Source organism: Bemisia tabaci, chromosome 1, assembly GCF_918797505.1.
Source record: "Bemisia tabaci chromosome 1, PGI_BMITA_v3".
In the NCBI taxonomy this organism is placed as follows: Eukaryota; Metazoa; Arthropoda; class Insecta; order Hemiptera; family Aleyrodidae; genus Bemisia; species Bemisia tabaci.
Window position 1 is genome coordinate 47,741,764 of NC_092793.1, and position 22,530 is coordinate 47,764,293.

General features: G+C 40.0%; 1 protein-coding gene and 1 long non-coding RNA gene across 4 annotated transcripts in view; one reads left to right on the forward strand and one right to left on the reverse strand.

Moving 5' to 3' along the window:
* LOC140224960 (uncharacterized) overlaps positions 1-13,409 on the reverse strand; it is a 57,359-nt gene extending 43,950 nt beyond the window's left edge. The window contains exons 1-3 of one of the 3 annotated variants that reach the window (XR_011900180.1): positions 10,229-13,407; positions 6,940-7,196; positions 6,170-6,301 (exon numbers count right to left, since the gene is read on the reverse strand). This is a non-coding gene — a long non-coding RNA (uncharacterized lncRNA). Of the gene's footprint in view, positions 1-6,169; positions 6,302-6,914; positions 7,197-10,228 lie in introns of those variants that run through there. The other 2 variants (XR_011900179.1, XR_011900178.1) reach the window with 2 other exon arrangements.
* LOC109038864 (trehalose transporter 1-like protein) lies at positions 935-21,401 on the forward strand. Its single transcript, XM_019054090.2, has 8 exons — positions 935-1,186; positions 7,638-7,776; positions 9,805-10,089; positions 13,288-13,388; positions 15,012-15,186; positions 16,049-16,248; positions 17,126-17,400; positions 20,634-21,401. The coding sequence occupies exons 1-8, from the start codon at positions 1,067-1,069 to the stop codon at positions 20,887-20,889; spliced, it is 1,551 nt and encodes a 516-aa protein (XP_018909635.1). The 5' UTR covers positions 935-1,066; the 3' UTR covers positions 20,890-21,401.
* The last annotated feature ends 1,129 nt before the right edge of the window (positions 21,402-22,530 follow it).

Here is a 22,530-nt window from a genome sequence, read left to right on the forward strand (position 1 = left end):
GGCGTTCATCTCTTCATTCATCGTTCCTACTCCAGAAATTGTAGGGCAGTGGCCCTTTTAGAAGGGCATAGTTGTAATGCATTTCAACAATCGAAACATTTTCCAGAAAATTGACAATGATAGAAATCAGTAACAAGCGCATGTGGTAAATTCATCGGCGCAACAGGCGACGTCAAAATTAAGTTGGGACGTAAAATAGAAACAAGCAAAGCGCCCGAATTAAGTATCGCATGCGACAAACACTGAGCGAATCGCATTATAACGCCTGGATGCAACTATTCGAGCTCCAGGGATGTCCGTGTTGCATAAGCTCAGAATTGAAGGCGTTTTGACTCTCCGAGCACTCTCCCCTCAAAGGAGGAAAGAGGGAGGTTTTTTTTTTTTTTTTTTTTTTTTTTTTTTTTTACTATCTCAAATACCACACAAGTGGTAATCCTGCGCTTCCACTTAGAGGCCCGCCCCCTCCGCCCCAACTATGCACCAGCCCAAGAAGAAAACAGATAAAGGAAGAAAAGGGAGAAAATGGGAAAATGAAGACAGGTGTTTAAAGATATGTATTCGTAAAATAGACGAAAAATTTCTGAGTCTGTTGGTGGATGGCAATATATTTTAAGTTCAGATATGTCTATCCTTATCGACGGACATATTTAAATAATCGACATGACGATGATTCATAGATAAATTTTCGAAAGCAAGTCATTTTTTTCTTCTTGAAAAACAACCCGATTGACGTGTGTCCGTAGCCCAAACGTCAAAATATCGAAGTTTAAAAGCTCTACAGTAAGCCAACTGCTTTTGGAACCCACCTCGATTCGGCAACAATTCGCGTGCTTCCGATAGGCGGAGCTTACCGGCGAACCGGCATGCAGGCCGGTCAAGGGCAAGACTGCGCCAACTCCAGCGCTCCAGCGGGAATAAGTTTCCACTTTCATTCACAGTCAGTTACAGATTCTGCAGAGCCACTCCGCAAGCGGTTACGTAACGGCGACGCTCAGCGACGGGGCGTAGAAGCGGCCAATGTTTTGAGTCCGGGAATAGTTAGGTTAGTCAGTGTGAATCCGTCGCGATGCGCGATCCACCCGGGCCCTCCGTGAGTCTCATCGACGACGCCGTTGACGTCGATGAGGATGTGCCAGTGCCGACCAACACCCGCTATGAGTACTCTAACAGGTCCACATTCGCCCAGGTGAGCCGATATCCAGTTTGATTTTGGCCTCATCACCACTGCGACGTGTTAATGCCCTGCATAGACGATCAAATTCCGATCAAAGTAGACATGCTGATGACTGGTGGTCACCATCTACCATCAAATTTTGACGGGCCGCACTTTTTTGTTCAATGTAAGATCAGAAGGGGGGGTGCCACCATTCATCATTTCCTGCCACAGGGAACATTTCTGCCAAGTTTTCATTTTAAAATGAAGCATATTAATGAGTTTAAGACTGATGACTCCCGACACTTTGATGCTACTTTGATCGGAATTGGTTCGGGAATTTGATCGTCTATCGAGGCCTTAACGCAGGGGCCGAATTTTGTCGGCTTTTTCACACGGAGTACAACATCCATCGATGAATTCACACCGCACGACCGGCCAATCAGAAGCGCTACGCCGGACTTAAGTGCAGTCGAGACCCGTCCTAAGTACATTGAAGTACGGCGGAAGGACAGACAAAATTCGGCCCCAGGGAGCAGTAACGCCCAAGTTTTGGAAAAATTCAACTGAGGGGCTTGGAGGACAAGGCGCATAAGTGTAGTTTATTGAAAAATTGAGATTTTGATGATTTCAAATAAAACTCGTTTAAATACATGTTCTATGAAAAATCCACTTCAAAATAAAATTTCAGATTGAGTATACGCACCGTTTTCGAGTTATGGGGGGGCAAAGTCCCCGATTTTCACCCATTTTTGCAGGTGTTTTAATGTCGAACTCCGGCTGTTACGAGGTACCAGATCTAGATATTGAAGCGCGGTTTGCGGTGATTTGTTCAGCTATTCCTGTAGTATTTTTCCACATCTTTCACAAAGCCCCAAATGGTTTTTCGGGGGGCGGGGAGGGGGGCTTTATTCATACTATCATGACCGTTAGCGCATCTTACTGACTTTACTTTGTTCTCTTCTCTCCACGCCGCGGTCACGATGGTATTTTCTGTTGGGGATTTTTCTTCTTCTTTACATTATTTTACCAATTTTAATGTCCTCCCCCTCTTTTCCCCTTTTTACCCCCTCCCCCGCAATCCAAACACTTCCTCTCAAGTGCTTCTTCCTGTAAGGCAGATATGACGGGGTCATATGTTGGGGATTATTTTTCTTTCTTTACGATTGATAAACTTTGACCCAACTTACTTCTCCCTTACAGGGGTAAGGGCCCCCTTTACCCCTATATTATCCCCCCCCCCCTGCCCGCTCCACTTTACTTGAAGTATTTTGCTCCCTCCGCAGCAGAATGGGATGTTTCTGGCAAATAATGTTTTACTTATGTTTAGGTACTGAAATACTGAATACATGGGAGCCACCCTCCTACTCTTCTCCATTATTCCCCCTCTTGTTCATCCCTCTTTTGCCTCGTTCTCTTTACTTTTCACTTTTCTTCTACTTTTTACTACTTTTTTGTGGGAGTAATATAGTCACGCAAAGAGAAAGTGGAAGAGAATGTACCTAGGAAAGAATAAATCAAACATAGAAGTGGAAAGAGAAACGTGAAAAATATGAATAAGATACAATTCTTCACAGGAAACATCGTCATTTCTGCTGCGGAGGGAGCAAAATACTTCAAGTAAAGTGGAGCGGGCAGGGGGGGGATAATACAGGGGTAAGGGGGGCTCTTACCCCTGTAAGGGAGAAGTAAGTTGGGTCAAAGTTTATCAATCGTAAAGAAAGAAAAATAATCCCCAACATATGACCCCGTCATATCTGCCTTACAGAAAGAAGCACTTGAGAGGAAGTGTTTGGATTGCGGGGGAGGGGATAAAAAGGGGAAAAGAGGGGAAGGACATTAAAATTGGTAAAATATTGTAAAGAAGAAGAAAAATCCCCAACAGAAAATACCATCGTGGCCGCGGCGTGGAGAGAAGAGAACAAAGTAAAGTCAGTAAGATGCGCTAACGGTCATGATAGTATGAATAAAGCCCCCCTCCCCGCCCCCCCGAAAAACCATTTGGGGCTTTGTGAAAGATGTGGAAAAATACTACAGGAATAGCTGAACAAATCACCGCAAACCGCGCTTCAATATCTAGATCTGGTACCTCGTAACAGCCGGAGTTCGACATTAAAACACCTGCAAAAATGGGTGAAAATCGGGGACTTTGCCCCCCCATAACTCGAAAACGGTGCGTATACTCAATCTGAAATTTTAGTATGTGTAAAGGGTCACTCTAAGGATGAAAAAAAACCTCACTTCGACCCCAATTTCGAGGGCCCAAAAATGGGCCACTTTGTGCATTTCAATTTTTAAGCATCAAAAATACAGTTTGAACTTTCTTTCCGCCAGATGGGTTCATGTAATTTTGAAACTTTAAGCACGTATTTTTCGAAATAGTAAAAACTGCACTTACGCGCCTTAACCTCCAAGTCCTTCAACTGTCTCAGCTAAAACATCAAAATTCCTCTCATCTTGATAGCCAAAGGTGCGAAACCCAAGTATATCCGTTTGCGAAGTTGCAGACCTACTGCCATACTTCATTTTTTCTTTGGAAAACTGATCAACTTAATTTATTCAAAACCTCTTTGATTTTTCTTCTCTGCCAGCAGATAATAAATTTCTTAATAAATTTCACGCTATGAAGTTGGTTTGTTTCTCCTTGGGAAAAGTGAAATACCTAGGAGCGGAAATTTTGAATCACCGCAGTGGGGGTGCGTGGTATCGTACTTGGGCTATCGATTTGTTTTAGAAGCAGTAAATGGAGTGGTAAAAATTAACGTCACGTTTCAGACAGAATATATCACTAAGTTCACATTATTCCGCGAGAGAGCTATACTTACTACTGTCTCTAGCGAAGTAATACACTTTTCCCCCAATTTCTGACCTTAAAATGTATTCGTTATGTCACAAATGAACTGAATCGGCTAAAACATCAAAATATAACCGAAGTCTTCATATTCGCCCCGGGCCACCACAGCCCCCCCGTAGGGGGGGATGGGCCTGTTACAATGAAACATTGCATTAAAATGCGAAAAATCACAGAAGAGCTTCAAACTTAGCATCAAATCCGAGTGGAACTTCTTGCCAATGTTAACGCAAACGCAGCCTGCGACTTTAAAGTGAGTTTTCAAAACTCTTAGCCCCCTGCCCCCCTTCATTTTTGGTTGCAGAGCGGGTAAAAACCGGGAAATTCACTACAAATAATGCCCGAAACTAATGTCCAACTTGAGGAGGACCCTTGAAACGTTGCGATCAGTCGGAGCATTGAAATACAAGGACTGCCACCCCCTTAAAGTACGGAAACATCCAAAACACCCCTATTGTTAGTTTCATTAGAAAAAAGTAAATGAAGTGCTGACAAACTTGCATCGTTTCAGAAAAAAAAAAAAACAGTTAGTTCACATCGTATTCCGCGAGAGAGGTAGATACTTGTTGCTGTATGCAGCAAAATGGTACCCTTAACTCTAATTTCCTCTAAATAGAGCGGAGCATTGCGAGTTCACACCTCGCGTCGTCGCGCCTTCAATTTTGTAGATGCAACACGGACATCCATCATGTACGAATAGTTGTATCTCTGCGTCTCCTTCCCCTTGCTCTATTGCCATACTGTATTTGCTTGCGTTCTTCATATTTGTATTTGTAGTGGTGCTTCAAAAGCTACGTGAGCCACACAGCCAAAAGTAGGAAAGGAGTAATCCAACCTCGTTTTCTAACTTCCCTCCCAAATCTCTCTTGCAGCATAGAGCAGATCGTTGCGAGTTTACGCCTCACGACTCACGCCATCGCGCCTTAAATTTTGCATGTATGTATGCAATATGGGCATCCATCAAGAAGCACGAATATTGTATCGAGTTTAGATGTCTCTTATTGCAATTGAGTTAAGGTTAAGTTAGCTCAAAATATGATATGAAGTGTCCAGATCAATAATCATTTTGAAAAGGGGAAAAAGTGCTCAAAGGTCTCTCAAGCGAGGGTGATAAAGTGTACTTATGTTACCAAAAAGGTGAAAATTGCAAAGAAAGATATTTTTGATCCTCCAAAACGTACAAATAAATGTTCAAAAACCTTCAAAACGAATCCGTCTAAATACGGGTCAATATGACCCGACTTATGACTCTGCGTATAAAAAGGTTGTTGGTATTAGAGGGTTGAACCGATTAAATTCATGCAAAATTCTCAGGAATCCCACGTGGTTTTAAAATGCCTGGAAGGTTCAAATCTTCAATTTTAAGAATAAGCACCCAGATTGGTCTTTGATAAATATTCATTGAGAAGAAAAGAAAACCGGAGGAGACGTTTAAAAAATGTAGATTAGTTTCCTCTAAAAAAAATATAAAATGTTGGAATATTTGCAACGTTACGATCTAGGATATATCGCCGGGTCAGGTTAAGTCCAATTTTTTTGCTGAAAATACCTCATTGGCGTCTGTTCGTCTGTCTGCGATATGATGTGGTTTTATTCATTGACTGCACTGGCGGATCCAGGAAATTGGCAACATTGTTTTTTTCAATTTAAACCTATGGAAACGTATCGATTCTTGGAGGGGCCAGGTGCTCTGCCAAGAATCGATTATTTGACATAGGTTTAAACGGAGGGAATCCGGCGTTGCCAAATTGCTGAATCCGCGTCTGACTGCTAACAGTCAACAGCATAGAGATCCGTTGATGGTGCTTTTGGTGACAGAGGTTCACCAGCTAGAGAAAGTGTCCTCTGCGATCTGTGTTAAACACGAGGTAACTTCTCGTTGGATTGATGAATTGCACTTATCGAAAAACAAGACTTTGATCCTGGTATTACTTTGTATGATAGATCAGATCATGCGGTAACGAGGCCGTCTGAGTATCGCACATTACGTAATACAACCAGTGCAGAGACAGCTTGGTCTCTCTAAACGGTTTTACCACCGCGCGCCGCGCCGCGGCCGTTCGACTATTCCAATGCTGTTATCCTGCCCGGTAATTAAAACCAGGAATAAAAAATTGACCTCTCAAAAGATAAGTGTAATGAATGAGGTTATTTTAGGCGCTTACCTCCAATGCAGTCACAATTGGTTCTCTACTAATTATTTCGTAAAGGGAGTTTTTTGGCCGGTATTTTTAAAACAGATTCTATAAGCGATAAACCAATTCAAAACATATGTGCAGGGTGATTTCATTGTGTGTCTGTATGAAAGAAAAAGAAAGGAAGGAAACAAGAGAATTGAAACGTCAATCGTTGCAAAATAAACTTAATTCAACTCCTTTCTTGTTGATGCTGAATTAGACAATGACCTCAGCCCCCCCCCCCCACCGATTTTTCGGATCACAGAATTTTATCGAGACATTCGTTGTTTGGCATATTTTTTTTTTTTTTTTTTTTTTTTTTTTTTTTTTTTTTTTTTTTTTTTTTTTTGGAAAATGACATATTTTAGAATATTGGTGTATAATGAAAAAAATCAAAATAAATTTTGAATTCAGCATTAATAAGTCAATGAAAGTATCTCCAGTAAACACTTAGATAAAATAATTTTCCCGTTTTTTTATACGCAAAACAGATGGATCGGAACCACATGAGGGTATATGGGAGGATAATGTCATTTGACCGGAAAAACCTTGTTAGTACGCATTATGGAGATAATAATTCCGGTATGTCATACACGTCATCACCATTTCAGCGAGTGGAAGTGCATTTAGCATACCCTCTAAAATGGAGGCGAATCCATTTTTAAAACCCTTTTCATCCAGTCGGAAATTGAGTAGTTTCTCGGAGAGCTAATGAAGTGATAACGGAAACGGAGATAATTCATCTTTCGTTTATTTACCGTAAGGGTATTTGACGTTCAGCTATCCACTCTATCTCGTGGATAAGAGGGTAAACAAAGTTTTTGGTGAACTTTGATTTCTTCGCCTGAATATCAGTATGAATAATGTCTGAATTGCCCTGTGCCTTTCAAGGGAATGTGACTTGTTACAAATAATATCTCTGATAGTCTGCGGAAAGAGAGATCTGATAGTCTACACAAACTCAAAACTGAGTTATCGATGGTAGAGCATCCCAGAAATCTAGAGTTCTAGTAATCTGGAACAAAAAAAGGAAAAAAAGTTTAATCAAACGGAGTTATGATGAATTTAAGTTCACGGATTAAAAAGCATAGTTTCGAGAAAAATTCTATTAAAAATCTTAATCTTCATAAAATTTCCAAAGTACGACTAAACTTTTATTAAACTGCTCTCAACTTGTTTTCTAAGGCACAAGACAATGAGAGTTTTTCGTATAAATGTCAAAATCCAGTCATTCACCGAACACCAACAAAATCCTTCTACTAAAAAAAAAAATTCTCTGTCGAAATGGTCCTTTTCTCGTCGACAGTCAAAATTTGGGATCAAATGAATATATACTCATTCAGATCCCTCCAAGACACTTGTAGTTGATTCTGATTTTCTAAATCCATATTCCTCCCAAAAGTTCTAATTAATTCTGCTTTAACCTCGTAACAATAACTTTTTTCAATGATTGCAGGTGCTGGCAACCATCGTTCAAAGCTGGCTCCTGATTGACAATGGTTTGATGAAGGCTGTACCAACCTTAATTTTAGGATCACTCCATGACAACCCCAATGAGCCTCTTGATATGAATGATGACCAAGCCTCTTGGTTCGGTAAGGGAGATTACGGCCTAAATTTTAAGCTAACTGAATCTGTGACAACAGACCTCAACTTTCCATTGAACACCTTTCATGAGTCTAGAGTTCAAATATTAATAAGACCCACACAGCATTGGTTCATTTTGTCATTGTAACCCATCCATGCCAAATTATGAGTGGAGCTCTGTAACGGCAAGAAAAAGCGAAACGCCTTCAGTTTTTGCATAGGCAACACAGGCAGCTTCGGAACACGAATAGTTGCATCATTGAGATTTTAGCTTCCGATTGCGTGGACCGTAGTCCGTATTTGCTCGCGAGTGAAACTCTGTAACGGCAAGAAAAGGCCAAACGCCTTCAGTTTTTTCGTAGGTAACATGGGCAGCTCCGGAATACGAATGGTTGCATCATGCAGATTTTAACTTCTGATTACGTAGTGTTGTATTAGTTCGTGAGTGAAACTCTGTAACAGCCATAAAAGACAGTTTTTTCGTGTAGCCTTCAGTTTTTTCGTATAGGCAACATGGGCAGTTCCGGAACACGAATAGTTGCATTGGAGATTATTTCCATGGGCAAGTAAATATTGTTGGGGGATGAAGGAAAAACTTCAAACTCTGGGCTCCAGATGATCGGTCATCCATGAAAACTGCTAAGAGGACGTGGATTTGCTGTATCATCTAGACCAGCTGTATTCTGCGGAACGATCATAGCGCCGTATTAATTTTCTTGGATCGAATGGATAATTTTCTGGTAGAATACTTTTACGAATGTAATTGAACGAGTTTGTTAGTGCCTTTTTTCAGGAGTTTCACGACACATTCTATTCGAGTTGAAGTGAACATAAACACAAGAGAAGCTGCCTCGAGAGAAAAAGATAGTCTAATATCACTGTAATCTATTATAGACGAATGAGATAAGGCTCCCCTACAAGATTAGATAGATATAAAAGTAACATTTACTGCTGCGGCAGGCGGTTGTCAAGTCATACCTTTTAGAAGTGTTGCGGGTTGCCTTACATTTAATATGTAAACATAACGAACGATGTGGGGGAAAAATGCTAAAATGCTAAAATGCTAAAATAAAAAAAAAATTTAAAAAAAGCCAATTGCTAAATGCTTCACACTGAAATGAGTTGAAAAAGAAGTGACCGGCATATTATGCCAAAGTAGTACACGATAGTGACACCAGAAGAAATAGATATTCATTGCGGTGTTTCTAGTCAAATTATTATTAAACATGTCAATGTTGTGAAGTAGCTGGAGCCCACATACTTATTAATTGTATAAAAAAGATTTCATCGTAATTATAAATTTTATCACTCATATCTGAAGCCACATAAGCCACGCCGTTACAGGGTATTTTAAACACCCACGAGTACCCTCTTACCAAGAAATTTTTGCACAGTGATGAACCTAGCATTATATCCTCATGGTGTCTTCGGGCTGAGATCTTTATGCTAATGAGAAAAGTCCCCGGTGGCCTCAAGGTCAGCTGCGCTTGGTTTTTCTTATAGAAACAGTCAGGGTACAAGTAAACGAATCGTAACATTACGATTCGCATCGCGTATAAATAAGAATTCGGAGGCGTTATTAACCCCACGTTTAGGTTAAATTCGTCCTCTATTCCCCACAATTGACACTAAATGGACTGCATTTTGCAATTTGGACCTATAAATTCCGGCCCGGTTTAAAAACAACGTATGTGCCATTAGTTTCCCTATGCACATAAGTGTGTTTTCAGATGAGCCAAAATTTATAGGTCCAAATTGCAAAATGCAGTCCAAATATAGATTCCTTTTTCTTCATGGGTCGATTGCTCAATGTTATCCATTTGTCTTTTGGAATACACTTTGCAATTGGGAACTACAATATCTGACTCAGTTTAGAAACACCGTATATACCAAAAGTTTCCCTATGCACATAAATGTTTGAACGGATGAGCCAGTAGTTGTACCTAGTTCCTAATTGCAAAATGCAATCCTTTTGTCCACTCGTTGAGTTTTCCTTTGAAAGGCCCATCTCACTAATATCTCGTTCCATCGTTTAGGGGCTATACCATACATCTGCACGCCGATCACAAGCTTCGCTTCGGGGATATTCCAGGAGAAGTTCGGGCGGAAGGGGTCCATGATCCTCGTCAACATCCCGATCTTCGTGGCTTGGATACTTCTCTACGTGGCCGAGTCCATCGCGGCTTTCTACACGGTGGCCGTCATCATGGGTCTCAGCATCGGCCTCAGCGAGGCCCCGCTCAGTTGCTACATCGGGGAGACATCCGAGCCCCACCTCAGGGGAACGCTAGCCACCATCATGTCCACCGCCATGATCATAGGTAAGCACGGCGGATTTTTCACGTTTAAAATATACAAGTTTCCTACACTATTAATAATTTGGGAGTGGAGTGGTATTAATAATTTGGCGAATATTACACTACTAATATTTATCTCTCACCATACAGAGACTCGACTAACCGTAACTAGATCTGCAACTTCTGTACTTCGCTGCAAGGCGAGGGCTACAAAGCCGAAGCGCCTTCGAATCGTCGTACACGCAACACGCATATCCATAGAGCACGTATAGTTGCATCCTCAGCCGTGTGCCTTACTCAGCCGTGTTACCTACCAAAGAGAGCAGGAAGTAAGCAGTAGTTGTGTCAAGACGTTGTCACTGTTGAGATTCTCGTCCGCCCAACAGTCAGGGCACGTTATTTAAACAGTGTCAAAAATTTTAGAGTGAAATTTTGTGCCCGAGTCTATGTGGCGCCAAAAAACACCGAGTGATATGAGTGCAAAGCGGAATTGGACGTATTTCTACGTAATTTGGACGTATGAGCCCTGTTCACAACGCTCTCTTGCCACACCCGCGGCTCATGAGTCCCGCATTCAGTTGGCACATAGGTCTGTTTGATAGAATGTAATATCCCGCTTTTCCAATTCTCCAAAAGGAATCACGCCCTCTTTTACATTGTTTCTTAAGCAGCTTCGACGAGCACACCCCATATTTCTCACCTGCACATAGGTCTGTTTGATAGAAATACGTCCAATTCATGCTCCATACGGAGTGACCTACACCATTACGGAGCGGAATCTACGCTCCTTGCAGAGTGTCATACGCATTTATGGTGCTAATCTCACTTCGCATTATACTACTCGGGGTTTTTGGTCGCCATGTAGAATCTGGCATCTTTTTCGCGACTTGAGAGACTTTCTACAGTCAGATTTTATTTCTTAAAGAAAAAACTACTCCAGGTCAATTCTTGAAAACCTCCGTGATTTTTCTTTTCTGTGCGACGAATTTTCAAAAAATTTCAAGCAATGATGTTGATTTCACCTACTTTAAAAAAGTAAAATTGGAGTGGAAATTCTTAAACACCGCAAACGACATACGCGGTTTGGGAGTTCCGACGTCAACATGAGCCATGAAGAAAGAAGAAAAGAAGAAGAAGAAGAAGAAGATGTAAGAAGATCAAGAAAGGTTTTTGAGCTGGGACTAATGAAGCTCATGCCTTCATCCGTCGATAAATGAGTTGTTTTTTATCCTGAAATACTTCCACTCTGCTCGCTTTCTGCCGTGAATCGCGAAAATCCATTTTTGCATATCACTGGACCTTTCTTCTCGCTGGAATGTTTATACAGTGCTCTAGATTACATAACTATTCGACCAGTTTATTGAATTAGCAACGAATGTTGTATCAGTGTACAATCATAATCTATAGGATGGGTGGAAAGGCTTCAATCGGGTATGTATACGACCCTATTCAGAGATAAATAATTGTAGACCAGCAACTTTTTGGTCAGCTCGTCCGTTCAGATGGACATTCAAGCGAATGAAAAGGAGGCTTTTCATTAGGTGAAGAGTCGCATAACTCAAGATAGAGGATCTGCCTGAAGCCGTTAACAGACGTGGCGCCAAGGCTAATGCATTTGAAATGCCGCCAAAGAGAGCGTCCTTGGTTGCCAAGTATCCAACTGGCGTAAATGATCAGCATTTTTTCTATAAAGCCCCGTTCAAATTAGGGACTCCTCATAAGATATACCTTAACTTGAAATTCGGATTTTTAAATTCCACCCCCGACCCCCCTCTTCCCTCCCCCTCTTCCGCAATGCACGTGTAACACAGGTCTGCACCTCCCTGAAATAATTACGCCACGCAGTCCTGAAGTCCTTCCGTAACGCACCCTGTATACAGGATTAGATTCCACTCTCCCTGAGTCGTTACGCACTTTGTGACCCTCAAGAGTTTCGAAAATAATATATTCTTTTAAAAGTGATTTTGTTGAATGATTTGATACGAACAGAAGCAAGAAAAGTGGTAACACAAACACACGCTCGTGTAAATTGTGAAAACAAATAAATAACTGAATAGAATAAAAAGTAACTTACGTAAGCATGAAAATTCATCACGTTTAGAATTATTTGACGCACGTGAGCTATTCCGTACATTCGTTTTATTTTTTATTTTATTTGAGGATTAGAGGTTGAGGAGCGTTCTAGTGCATTCTGCATTAAAAAAGGATGTATAAGGCGAAAGGCCTAATGAGCCATAATTTGATCTGAGCTGGGATTAGACTATTTTGCGAAAATGATGTGATTTATTTCATTGCATTTACTTGAAATTCATTTCGAAGAACTACGAGCATTCGTTTCATAACGCTGTGCCTCCTCCCTCCATTATAATCATGGAACGCCCCATTTGCAGCATTTGGCACGTTTGCCCACAGCATAAGCCTAACTAACAAGACGTCTTGTGGATTGCGTCTGTTCACGCCTCAGGAGTATCAAACTCCCGTAGTCCAAGCGAACCAATTTGTTTGCCTTCATAAAGCTTAAGCCTTTTTGAACCGCCGATTTTATCACACTTTTCGTAGGAAGTAGACGGAAACGATTTGAAAATACGAGTAAATCATCAAGAATCATCACGAAATGTAGCCGGAGGAGGGAGAGGGGAGGGGGGCTCCCATGACTAAAAACTCCCCCCTTAAACAGTAATTATTCTTGATTTTCCGAGATTTTTTTCCTCTGAACTCCCCATACTGAGAAAAATGTTTGACCGCAGACCCTCCTCTCCTCCCCCTTCAGATATATTTCTGGTTACGACAGCGCCAGTAAAGCTGCATAACGCTGGCAAAGCCTGCCACTCACGATTCACCTAACGGGTTGTTCCGTAATACTTAAGGGATGAGGGATGACAACATATCAGATACTCAAGTTTCATGTCAGATAGTATCTTTGAAGATCGCTTAGCAGACCGAAGCTTATCTATGAAGTAGTCACAGAGCTTACATTGGCTCCCAAGTCCAATTACTGCATGTCTTTCCTTACTTCGTTGTCGCTATCGCGTGTGACTGACACCTTAAGGTCTGCAGGTTTCTCTCCATACGCGGCTTGCAATACCTGGCTGGTTACGTAGCTCAAACAATGAGTAACTCAACCGGTAACTCGGTTCACAGTTTACAATGTAGCACAAAAAATGTCTTTGAAGTACTTGCCGACCATGTAAATCGTGCACTAATCAATTATTCTTCATTCAGGTTATTTTATAATGTACACTCTCGGATACTTCTTTGACTGGAGGACTGCCGCCTTGATTAGTAGCGCCTTTCCGATTGTTACTTTTGTACTCATGACGCCGGTGAGTTATTTAATGCAGTATCATAAACTAGGGGGCCCTGCCCCCTGACCGCTACGCGGCCCAACCCCCGGGAGGGCGCCTCGCGGGCTCTATACGCCTATGTATAGGCAAAAATGTTCTTCCATTTTAATACACCATTTTGTGTTCGAGCTGCATCGATTTCAAAATTTTTGACGTAACACTCAGATTTGTAAATAATGATGATGTAATGTAATATTTTTAAATACTTAATTTTAAAAAAAAAAAAAAAAAAAAAAAAAAAAAAAAAAAAAAAAAAAAAAAAAAAAAAAGGATTTCGACCGTTAAGAGTTAATAATATTTGGTCCGACCCGACGTGACGCAGCGCTTGCCTTCTCACTTTGTATCTGCTGTAAATATTATTTGAACTTCAGCAGTCAAGTAAATTGACCAATGCCGTAAATCGAAGCCGGAAGAACGCAGGAAAAATTGAGTTAAACCTTATGCCTTGGACCTGAACTTGAACCCTGAGCGATGCACCGTTCCTCAACTCTTCGAATGAGGAGCCCTTCACGAGCTTTTCCATTGTTTTATTGTTTATTCGAGTCACTCAGGTAGAATCCCACACCTTGACGTTTCCAGCGGAAACGACATATCTCTCACGCTATTAACATTGGACTTAAGTGACATGAGCTTTAAAAGCTCTACAACATTAAAAGTTCGGGGTTTCATAATTTTTTGCACATCTACATCTACTACGGATGACATACATGTAAAGATCATCCTTATCGGTCCGGCAGTTCGTCAGAAATAGTGCTTCCAAGATTTTGCTTGTAGTTGTATAATATAGATATTTGCGCATCTGAAAAAGTAAAAAAATAATCGAATATAATATTGATGATAACATTATAAGTGACGATAATTTGATTTCCATGTTGTATGGGCAATTTTTCACTTAGACAAAAAATTTTTCGACACAAATCCATTCATTGGAAGCTATGGAACGTTTCTATCGTAGGATATAGAATGAAGGAAAATGCCGTCTACTCCTATGGTAAATTATATGTATCAAATTTTACATTTTGGAGTGATGATTCACATTAAACGGAAAAGCGCGCTCTTACAGTAATGGTTTGGAGGCCTAGTTTCTCTGCTTGATCTATATTGGAAGTAAGAAGGAATTTTTCAAGATGCTAGCCGTGCACTCATCAGAAGCTAACAAATTCCAATGCAAATGCACCTAGAAATGATACTGAGATTGTAAAAAATTTAGCGCTGTGTCTAGAAAATTGCCCTTAATGATCTGAAGTTATTTACTGAAAATTCGATAAAATGTCTCGGGTCTTTCCTGACACAGCCATGAAATAGAAAATATTTTCGCAGAAATTTGAAAATACATGCAATTCGTAATATCTTAATGAATAACCAAAAATATAGTACATCGATTCAATTAATTGAATCAGTTTCTGAGGTTTATCGATTTTTCTTTTTAATCATGTTTCTTCAAGCATGAAAATTGTTTTTTCCCCCTCGGTTTAAGGATCCTTCGAAGTGAATTATTTTTACACAATTCAATGAATGATAACATACATCTTTCTAGACCTTAAACCTAAAAACTCCTTTTCAAGCACCATGAAATATGTGTAAATTGGTTTTTTATTGCAGATACCCGAATCGTCAACATGGTTGATAGGACGTAGCCGATTCAAAGATGCTAAGAAATCACTGAGGTGGTTGAGAGGTTGGGTTACTGCAGAAGCCGTTGAAGAGGAATATCAAAGTCTCCTCAGCAACAATCGGGATCCAATCCGCAAAAAACCATCGGAAAGCACGCTCCAAGGTGTGTAAATCCTTATCTTATAAGCATTACATTAATGTTAAGGTAACTAAGTTTTTAAGAACATGGTAAAATGATGAAAGGAAAATCGAGCTACAAGCCAATAATAAATTAAACAAGTAATATTTCAAACTATACATAGAGATGAGAAATAATAGAAAACTTACTTATTTCTCATCTCTTTGTAGTTTGAAATATTACTTGTTTAATTTATTATTGGCTTGTAGCTCGATTTTTCTTTCATCATTTTACCATGTTCTATGCAGCTTAGCCAGCCAAATTTGGCATTATAATGTAAATTTTTAAGGTTGCATAATTTCTACCACCATAACATTCAACCGGTAGGTATCTAGAAAGTAGTAGAACACTTGCCGTCTTGAATTTTGTCTTCGTTCACATTGCAAAAATTAGAGTGTCAGATTTCAGATACTTGGTTGACCACGAGTTATCCTTCCTAACGTTATGGAGGTGAGGGGAACCTTTACTTCCCAGGATTTAAAATTTATGAGCAGTAACAGTCATTTTACCTTCGTGTAGGCTTTTGAGTTGTGTTGAAGCAACATGTGACAAATATGTACTACACATTAGCTGTTCGTTAATATTGCTCATTATTTTGCTCATCATCCAATGAAAAAATCAGTTGCAGATACAAGAATTTGTTAGCATAATAAGACAACAATTTGGCGTTCCAAGGGGTAGGGAGTATTTTTAAATTTTGAGTCTATCGGAAACTATTACAGGCGCAATCTTGTCCATTAAATAAATGTGCATTGTTCAAATAATATTCACATGACATTTTACCGTAAATTGGCAGTAGGAGGATGTTGACATTATCATTATTGTATTTGTTTCTGATATATTTCAGAAAGGGGTCCTGAACAGGAAGATTATGGTTTTTTCAGAACGCAATATCAGACATTGATGAATGATAATATCATGCTGCCACTTCGTTTGGTGCTGATTACCTCTTTCATTGGGTATGTGGCCGTTCTCAGAGGCATGACACCGTATCTGATCGGCGAACTCAACGCCTTGAGCACACCGATTGATGCAAAGCTTGTACTGGTAAGCACATTTAACTTAAGAATCAGATAATCAGATTAAAAATATATTGATCCCTGAAATTAGTTAATTTCTTGTTCACTTCATTAAATTAACAATCTATTAATCACTGGTGGAAACATTTTTGGATATGAAAGAGGAAGAATGCAAGTCTTCCGGGGTCCTGCTATGCCCTATTTCCAGAAAATTGGGTGAAAAAATTATACAAATATATTTCGAAAAAACCTGAGTATACCAGGAAAAGAGGACGAAAAGAAAAGTTTACTAAGGTCGGTTTGATTTGTAATACCTTTCAAAGGAGATTGTTTTTGTATATGTCTTATTTCGAAAATTGTCCAACTCGGGAAAAATGAAACTTCCGTGTCATTGCGAAAATGTGTGTGTTTTTATTTTTTTTTTTAAAACTTTTTACAATTATTTTCATTTTTATTTCACTCTTCATATAAACATAGGCTCCAATTTCATGTGTCGCGAATAAAACCTCATTATTAGGTTTAAAACTTTCATACTGCGCACCTTTAAAGGACCGCACAGTATCATATTTTTGCCAACGGGACTATTTTTATGAACTGAATAATGTATGTCAAAAACTTTTACCTTTTAACAAAAATTTTCAGCCGAGTAAATTTTTTTTTTTTTATTTTCTTGTAATTTTGCATTATTGCATCTATTAGACACGATTGAACAAGAGTAGCGTAAATGGATAAAATTTAATTTATTTTATTTTTGCATTATTTGAAAAATGCATTTTTTTGCGTTTTCTGAATTTCCTCCTCCGAGTAGAGCACTTTTCCGATCAAGCGATTCAATTTTAAAGTAGCTTCACTTTAAATTTCGACAAATTTCCCCAGATTTCAGTACACGGTGTTCCTGTTTCCAGATAATCACTCAAATTTTGTTCCTGCTCGGCGCTGCAGCCGATATGATGTTCCTGCAGGGACTCGGTAAGCGGAAAATCGCGCTTTTCTCGCACGCGATCGCGGCGGTTTGCCTCCTGGGGATCGGCTTCTACGCCTTTCACCTCCAGGCTTCGGCCGTGTACTACCCGCATCTGGCCTGGCTCCCTGTCATCTTTCTGATGGTCATCAACTTCCTCGGCGGTTTCAGCCTCCAGGTCCTGCCGTGGCAACTCATGTGCGAAGTCTTCCCACGGGTGTAAGTATCGCGTCAACATGTTGCTTCTCACCAGTGGCGTATATGTAGCGTTGATTAATTTTAATAGTTCCTGGCCCATATAAGCCTGGTCTTTTTTGGCTATTGGAGAGACAAGATAATGTTAGGTGTAACGATATTGATTGGTTGGATTTCGGCACCAGCGAAGATATGTGGCTTAATTTATCACTTCTCTGATGAACTGTGCCAGGAATCCCCATGGTTCAACCATATTTTTTCTTCGGCGTTAACAATCAACTATAGGAAGTCCTTTTAATTGGTCACCTTCTTTCGTGAGCAGAAAAAAAAAAACCCGAAAACAAAACGTATACCTGTTAGTGCAGATAAAAGTAGTGCCTAAGTACATAAAGTGATAACACTCATAATCATGCAAAAAGGAAACAACTAGATGGCCGCAAACCATCCATCCCTCGTCTCCTCAAAAGAAGAAAAAGAAAAAGAAAAAAAGGGAGAAATTACAAAGCTAGTAATGACACGATTGTAAAGGATAGACTATAATCAAGTGGGTCTCATTTTATAAATAATGACTCATCAATTTTATTTTACTTGTTTTTTCTTTACATTATTCATCACATTCGTTTGTTTATTTTCTGGACGATGAAAGATACACCGGTGACCCTGAGTCAAATCAGTTTATACCCTCTTTTTTTATTGGCTTCAATTTTCTATTTCTCTTAATCGTGAGTTTTTTCTTCGTCTTTGCCTCGCTTATGTAATCGCATCAACGTTCCTAAGTCCGTGTTCGTATGCTCAAGCAAGCACGCCATTTCCATTTTAACAACCGCGATGGATCGACTTAATATAGAACCGTATTATTGCGGAGGATTGAAATTTTATCGAAAACTGGAATGGGAAAAAATAAACCTCATTCGGCTGAATCGATTTTATGGGGTTTTGAAGGATGATAATTTAACGTTTCGCGACCGTTTCTATGAATATGAGCAAGTTCCTGGCAAATTTTTCCGGTAAAAAATATTGATCGAAAACTATTTTTTTTAAAACAACTTTCATTGGAGGTATGCGACTGTCCACGAAAAAAGGACCTTGGTCGAAAGAAATTCATAAATTAGTTATTGATACTTGAGTGTAGATGAATTTCGTATAGGGAAATTTTTGCACAAATAATTCACTCTCACACATATTTTAAACCAAATCTGAGTTTGTGCCTTGGCCGGATTCACCTACTTGCCGCCCATGGGCCGCCTGTATTTTTCTGCCCCCTTCTCATTCGTTTTGAAACTCGATAAAACCCATCAAATGAGCGTGTCAGCGGGGAAGGGGTGCATAAGACGCGCATTTACTCGTGTTGAACACATTTTTTGGGAAAGCCCTGTCAACACTACTAGCAAAAGTTCACGGAACTTTGCGCGAAAGTTAAGTTCCGTAAACCTATTTCTGTGTGGACAAGGCCTTCTATTCATAAGAAATGAACGAAAAAATTATGAAAGAACAATCATAAATGTGGATCAATGATTTGAACTTCCGCCGCCGCGCCGCGCAGACCGCACCGTGTTTGACGCAATGCGTGAAGTATTCCGACAGTCTCGTACGCGCTATGCGTTTCACGCGCGCCGACCGCTGCTGAACGCACTGTAATGGACGCCACGCGTGAAGTATTCACGCAGTCTTGTAGGCGCCATGCGTTTCACGCTGACCGCACTGTGTTTGGCGCAATGCGTGAAGAATTCATGCATTCTTGTAGGCGCTATCCGTTTCACGCTGACCGCAATGACCGCGCACTGTGTTTGGCGCAATGCGTGAAGAATTCATGCATTCTTGTAGGCGCTATCCGTTTCACGCTGACCGCAATGACCGCGCACTGTGTTTGATGCAATGCGTGAAGTATTCGTGCAAGCTTGTAGGCGCTCATATGTGTTACACTGTTACATGCCGATCGCCGCGCCGAGGGCTTCTCCTTCTCATCTCAAGTCCTCGTTATCATTTCTCTCTAAGTCGCGCCGTCCTAGGCGAAATTGCGTGTTTGGTTTTTCTCGTAATTCTACTTATTAAGGGTGCTGTCTCTTGTATCACTAAGAGACGACAAAATTAGAAATTACTATACTCTCAGGAAATGAGAGATTTTGTCGCCTTTTCTCGTTTGTAATTTTGTTTTTATAAATCCGATTTTTTTTATACCTACAGTTTAAAAAATTACAAATTTTCGCCGCCCCCTAGATTTACCGCCATGGGCCGCGGCCCATGTGGCCACCCCCTCAATACGGCCCTGGTGCCTTGAAGTTTGCAGCTCAAGAAACGTAGTTTCGAGGAAAAACCATTAACAATGGGCCACTAGACAAGGTACGAATTTCAGCATTCTGATACATGTTTCTTAACCAAAATTTCACGTAAAACACGATACGCTCAGCGAAAATTACCGAAATCATTTCCTTACAAAGATATTTAATGATTCTTGATGCGTGAATTCAAACCACCCGCTCATGAAAACTCAATACTCTACGTGATTCACATCACGCGCTAAACGAGATCATGACAGTCTCTGTGATATAAAAAGCTGGCAACCGCAATCTTGACGCTTTGGCTCAGCTATAGAAAATTGCCTATAGTTTGAACAACACATGGTGGAAATGAACACTGCTCGATAGAGAAGATTGCCGAAACCGTTGTAGTGCGCGATTTGACTCATATGGAGCTTTGAGTTTCTTGTGAGCGGGCAGTTCAAATTTCTTGTAACCAATGTGAAATAAAATCGTTAATATCTTCGTTAGGAGTTGGTTTCAGTAATTTTCATTGCGCGATTCGTGTTCTACGTGAAATTCTGGTTAAGAAACATGTATCAGAATCCTTTAACTCGTACCTTGTCTAGTGGTCTATTTTACTCCGCCACGTTCTGAGAACAAAATTTCTAGATTTTAATGCTATCTCACATCTTATTTGGACACCAAAACCAATCAAATTGCTGACAAATTATTCTGTAAGGTCCTTCAGGGAGTTTCCCGATGAAAAATCAAAATCCAATTTTTCGACCCAACTCGACGAGATTTGCATTACTAATAGTTAAAATTTTGTCCCTGCGGACTAAGGGTCCTTTTCCCGTGGATGGTCATATGTACCAAGAATATACCTAAACATTAGATCTGGGACACAAAATGGTGTGGCATCAACAACAGAGTCTAATATTTCTAAGCTTTTGTTGACACATATACATCCGTAAATTAGATTTCCCCGTTCACTTAATTGGTTGTTTTTTCTTGCAGAGGCCGTGGTCTTGCAACCGGAATATCAGCCGCTTGGACACATTTGGTGATATCCCTCCTGATCAAGTCTTATCTGTACATAAAAGCTTGGATAGGACTAGGTGGCGTGATGTATCTTTACGGCACGATCACAGCCTTTGGCGTTGTGTACTTCTACCTCCATCTCCCTGAAACGGAAGGCAAGAGCCTGAAGCAAATCGAAACCTACTTCACCTCAAACCACGACCGAAAGGAGAAGTTTGAGGTCGAAAAATGAATCAGAAGTCGGGCTTTGACGAGTAATGCCCGTTATCCTGAATTGCTGTGATATAATGTACGAGTATTAAGTAATTTGACTTAAGTACAAATTTGTGATTTTATTTTTTTTAATCGATTCTTTGGGGTGCACCCCAAACGATTTACTGCCCAGATTGTGGTTAAAATCAACCTCGATGAGAGAATATCTCCGTAATTTCAAATTGATGGCGCGCAAAAAATCTGCGTGTTGAACGTTTAAATTTTTCTCATTAGTTTTGCTAGGATATTGAATTTTCAGGAGATTTAGTAGACGATAAAATTTAGGATTCAATTACTTTAAAATTTCGAAAAAACTTACACAATTTATTGTTTACTTTAAGTTTTAAATCTCTTCAATCATTTTTATATCATTTTTTATGTAATAGTTTTTGTCTCCGTAAAGACTAGAATAAGCTCAAATGTAAAGCAATTTTTAAGTTGACAATCTTAGGTATTAAGTAAAGTTAATGAATGTATTTTTGAATAAGAAGACATTAATTCGTCATAGTTATTTCAGTTCGCCAGGCACGTAAGGAATGTAATTCCAAACCTCTGTTTCTCGATTTTATTTTTGTCCATCTTTTTTTTAATGAAAACTTAACGATAACAAAACAACGTCTTATTAACTCAAAAAAACTGACTTTAAGTTAAATCCGCCCGCATTTAATTTAAAAAAAAAAGAAACAACAAATTTTGTCGACAAGAAACGACGCTTTAAGTCAAAATAATATATCAAGAATTTTTTTTTTTGTCCGATTGTAAGACCCACTCCTATGATCTTCGGTTAAGCTCCATCCACTGACTAAAAAAACACACGTCGAGTACCTAGTTAGTTTATACCGATGCTCAAGAATTACAGTCCAAAAATGTCCCTTTAGCCAAGAGAGTGTCATTAATACCAAGAAATTCCCTTCATAAGCCCTAAAATCTACAAAAATGCCATCTAAAGTTTTTCTTCGTCAGGAGTCTAGAGGTGGAAGCCGAAGTGGTCGAACCGGTGAACCGGGTCTTAGCGTTACATAACTTCGCAGAATCCACCGAAGTCTTCACGGAGTGCAAGAAGCAACCGAGGGGAGAACTGTGCGACAGTTTTTGCCCAGTTTACAGAGAAGGATTCGCTGGATGCTTCGCCGCTGGCCATAAGCGTCGACTGGTTTTCCTATTAGCATCCTACAACACCGATTCAGAATCAGTCAAATGCGTTACATAACCAAACAGAGAGCAAGGTGCCAGCGGTTCCACCCGTGCAATTTCCTCCGCCGCACAACGGAGCAAGTCAATAGGAGAAGTTGGACATGAATCGGAAACTTTAAAAGCTTATATATTCGTGTGTGCAGATCCTGGAAGTTTAAAAGTTGTTAAAGTGGTTTGCTCGTAAAATTTCCTTTCAGAGGCATTCATTTTAAACTATAGTTTGACAAAATAAAAATAAAAAATTTTCAGCGAAAACAAAAATTTTATTTTTGACCTCTCCCGACGGGTGATCCTACCGAGCGTCGTTCCGCGCCGACCGCTACGCCTCACGTGCCGTCCGGTGACCGGTTGGGCAGATTCTGATTGTAAGTTAAATCGCTGAAAACCGTCGCGCCGCGCCGATATGCAAAGTTCAAACGCTGAAAAT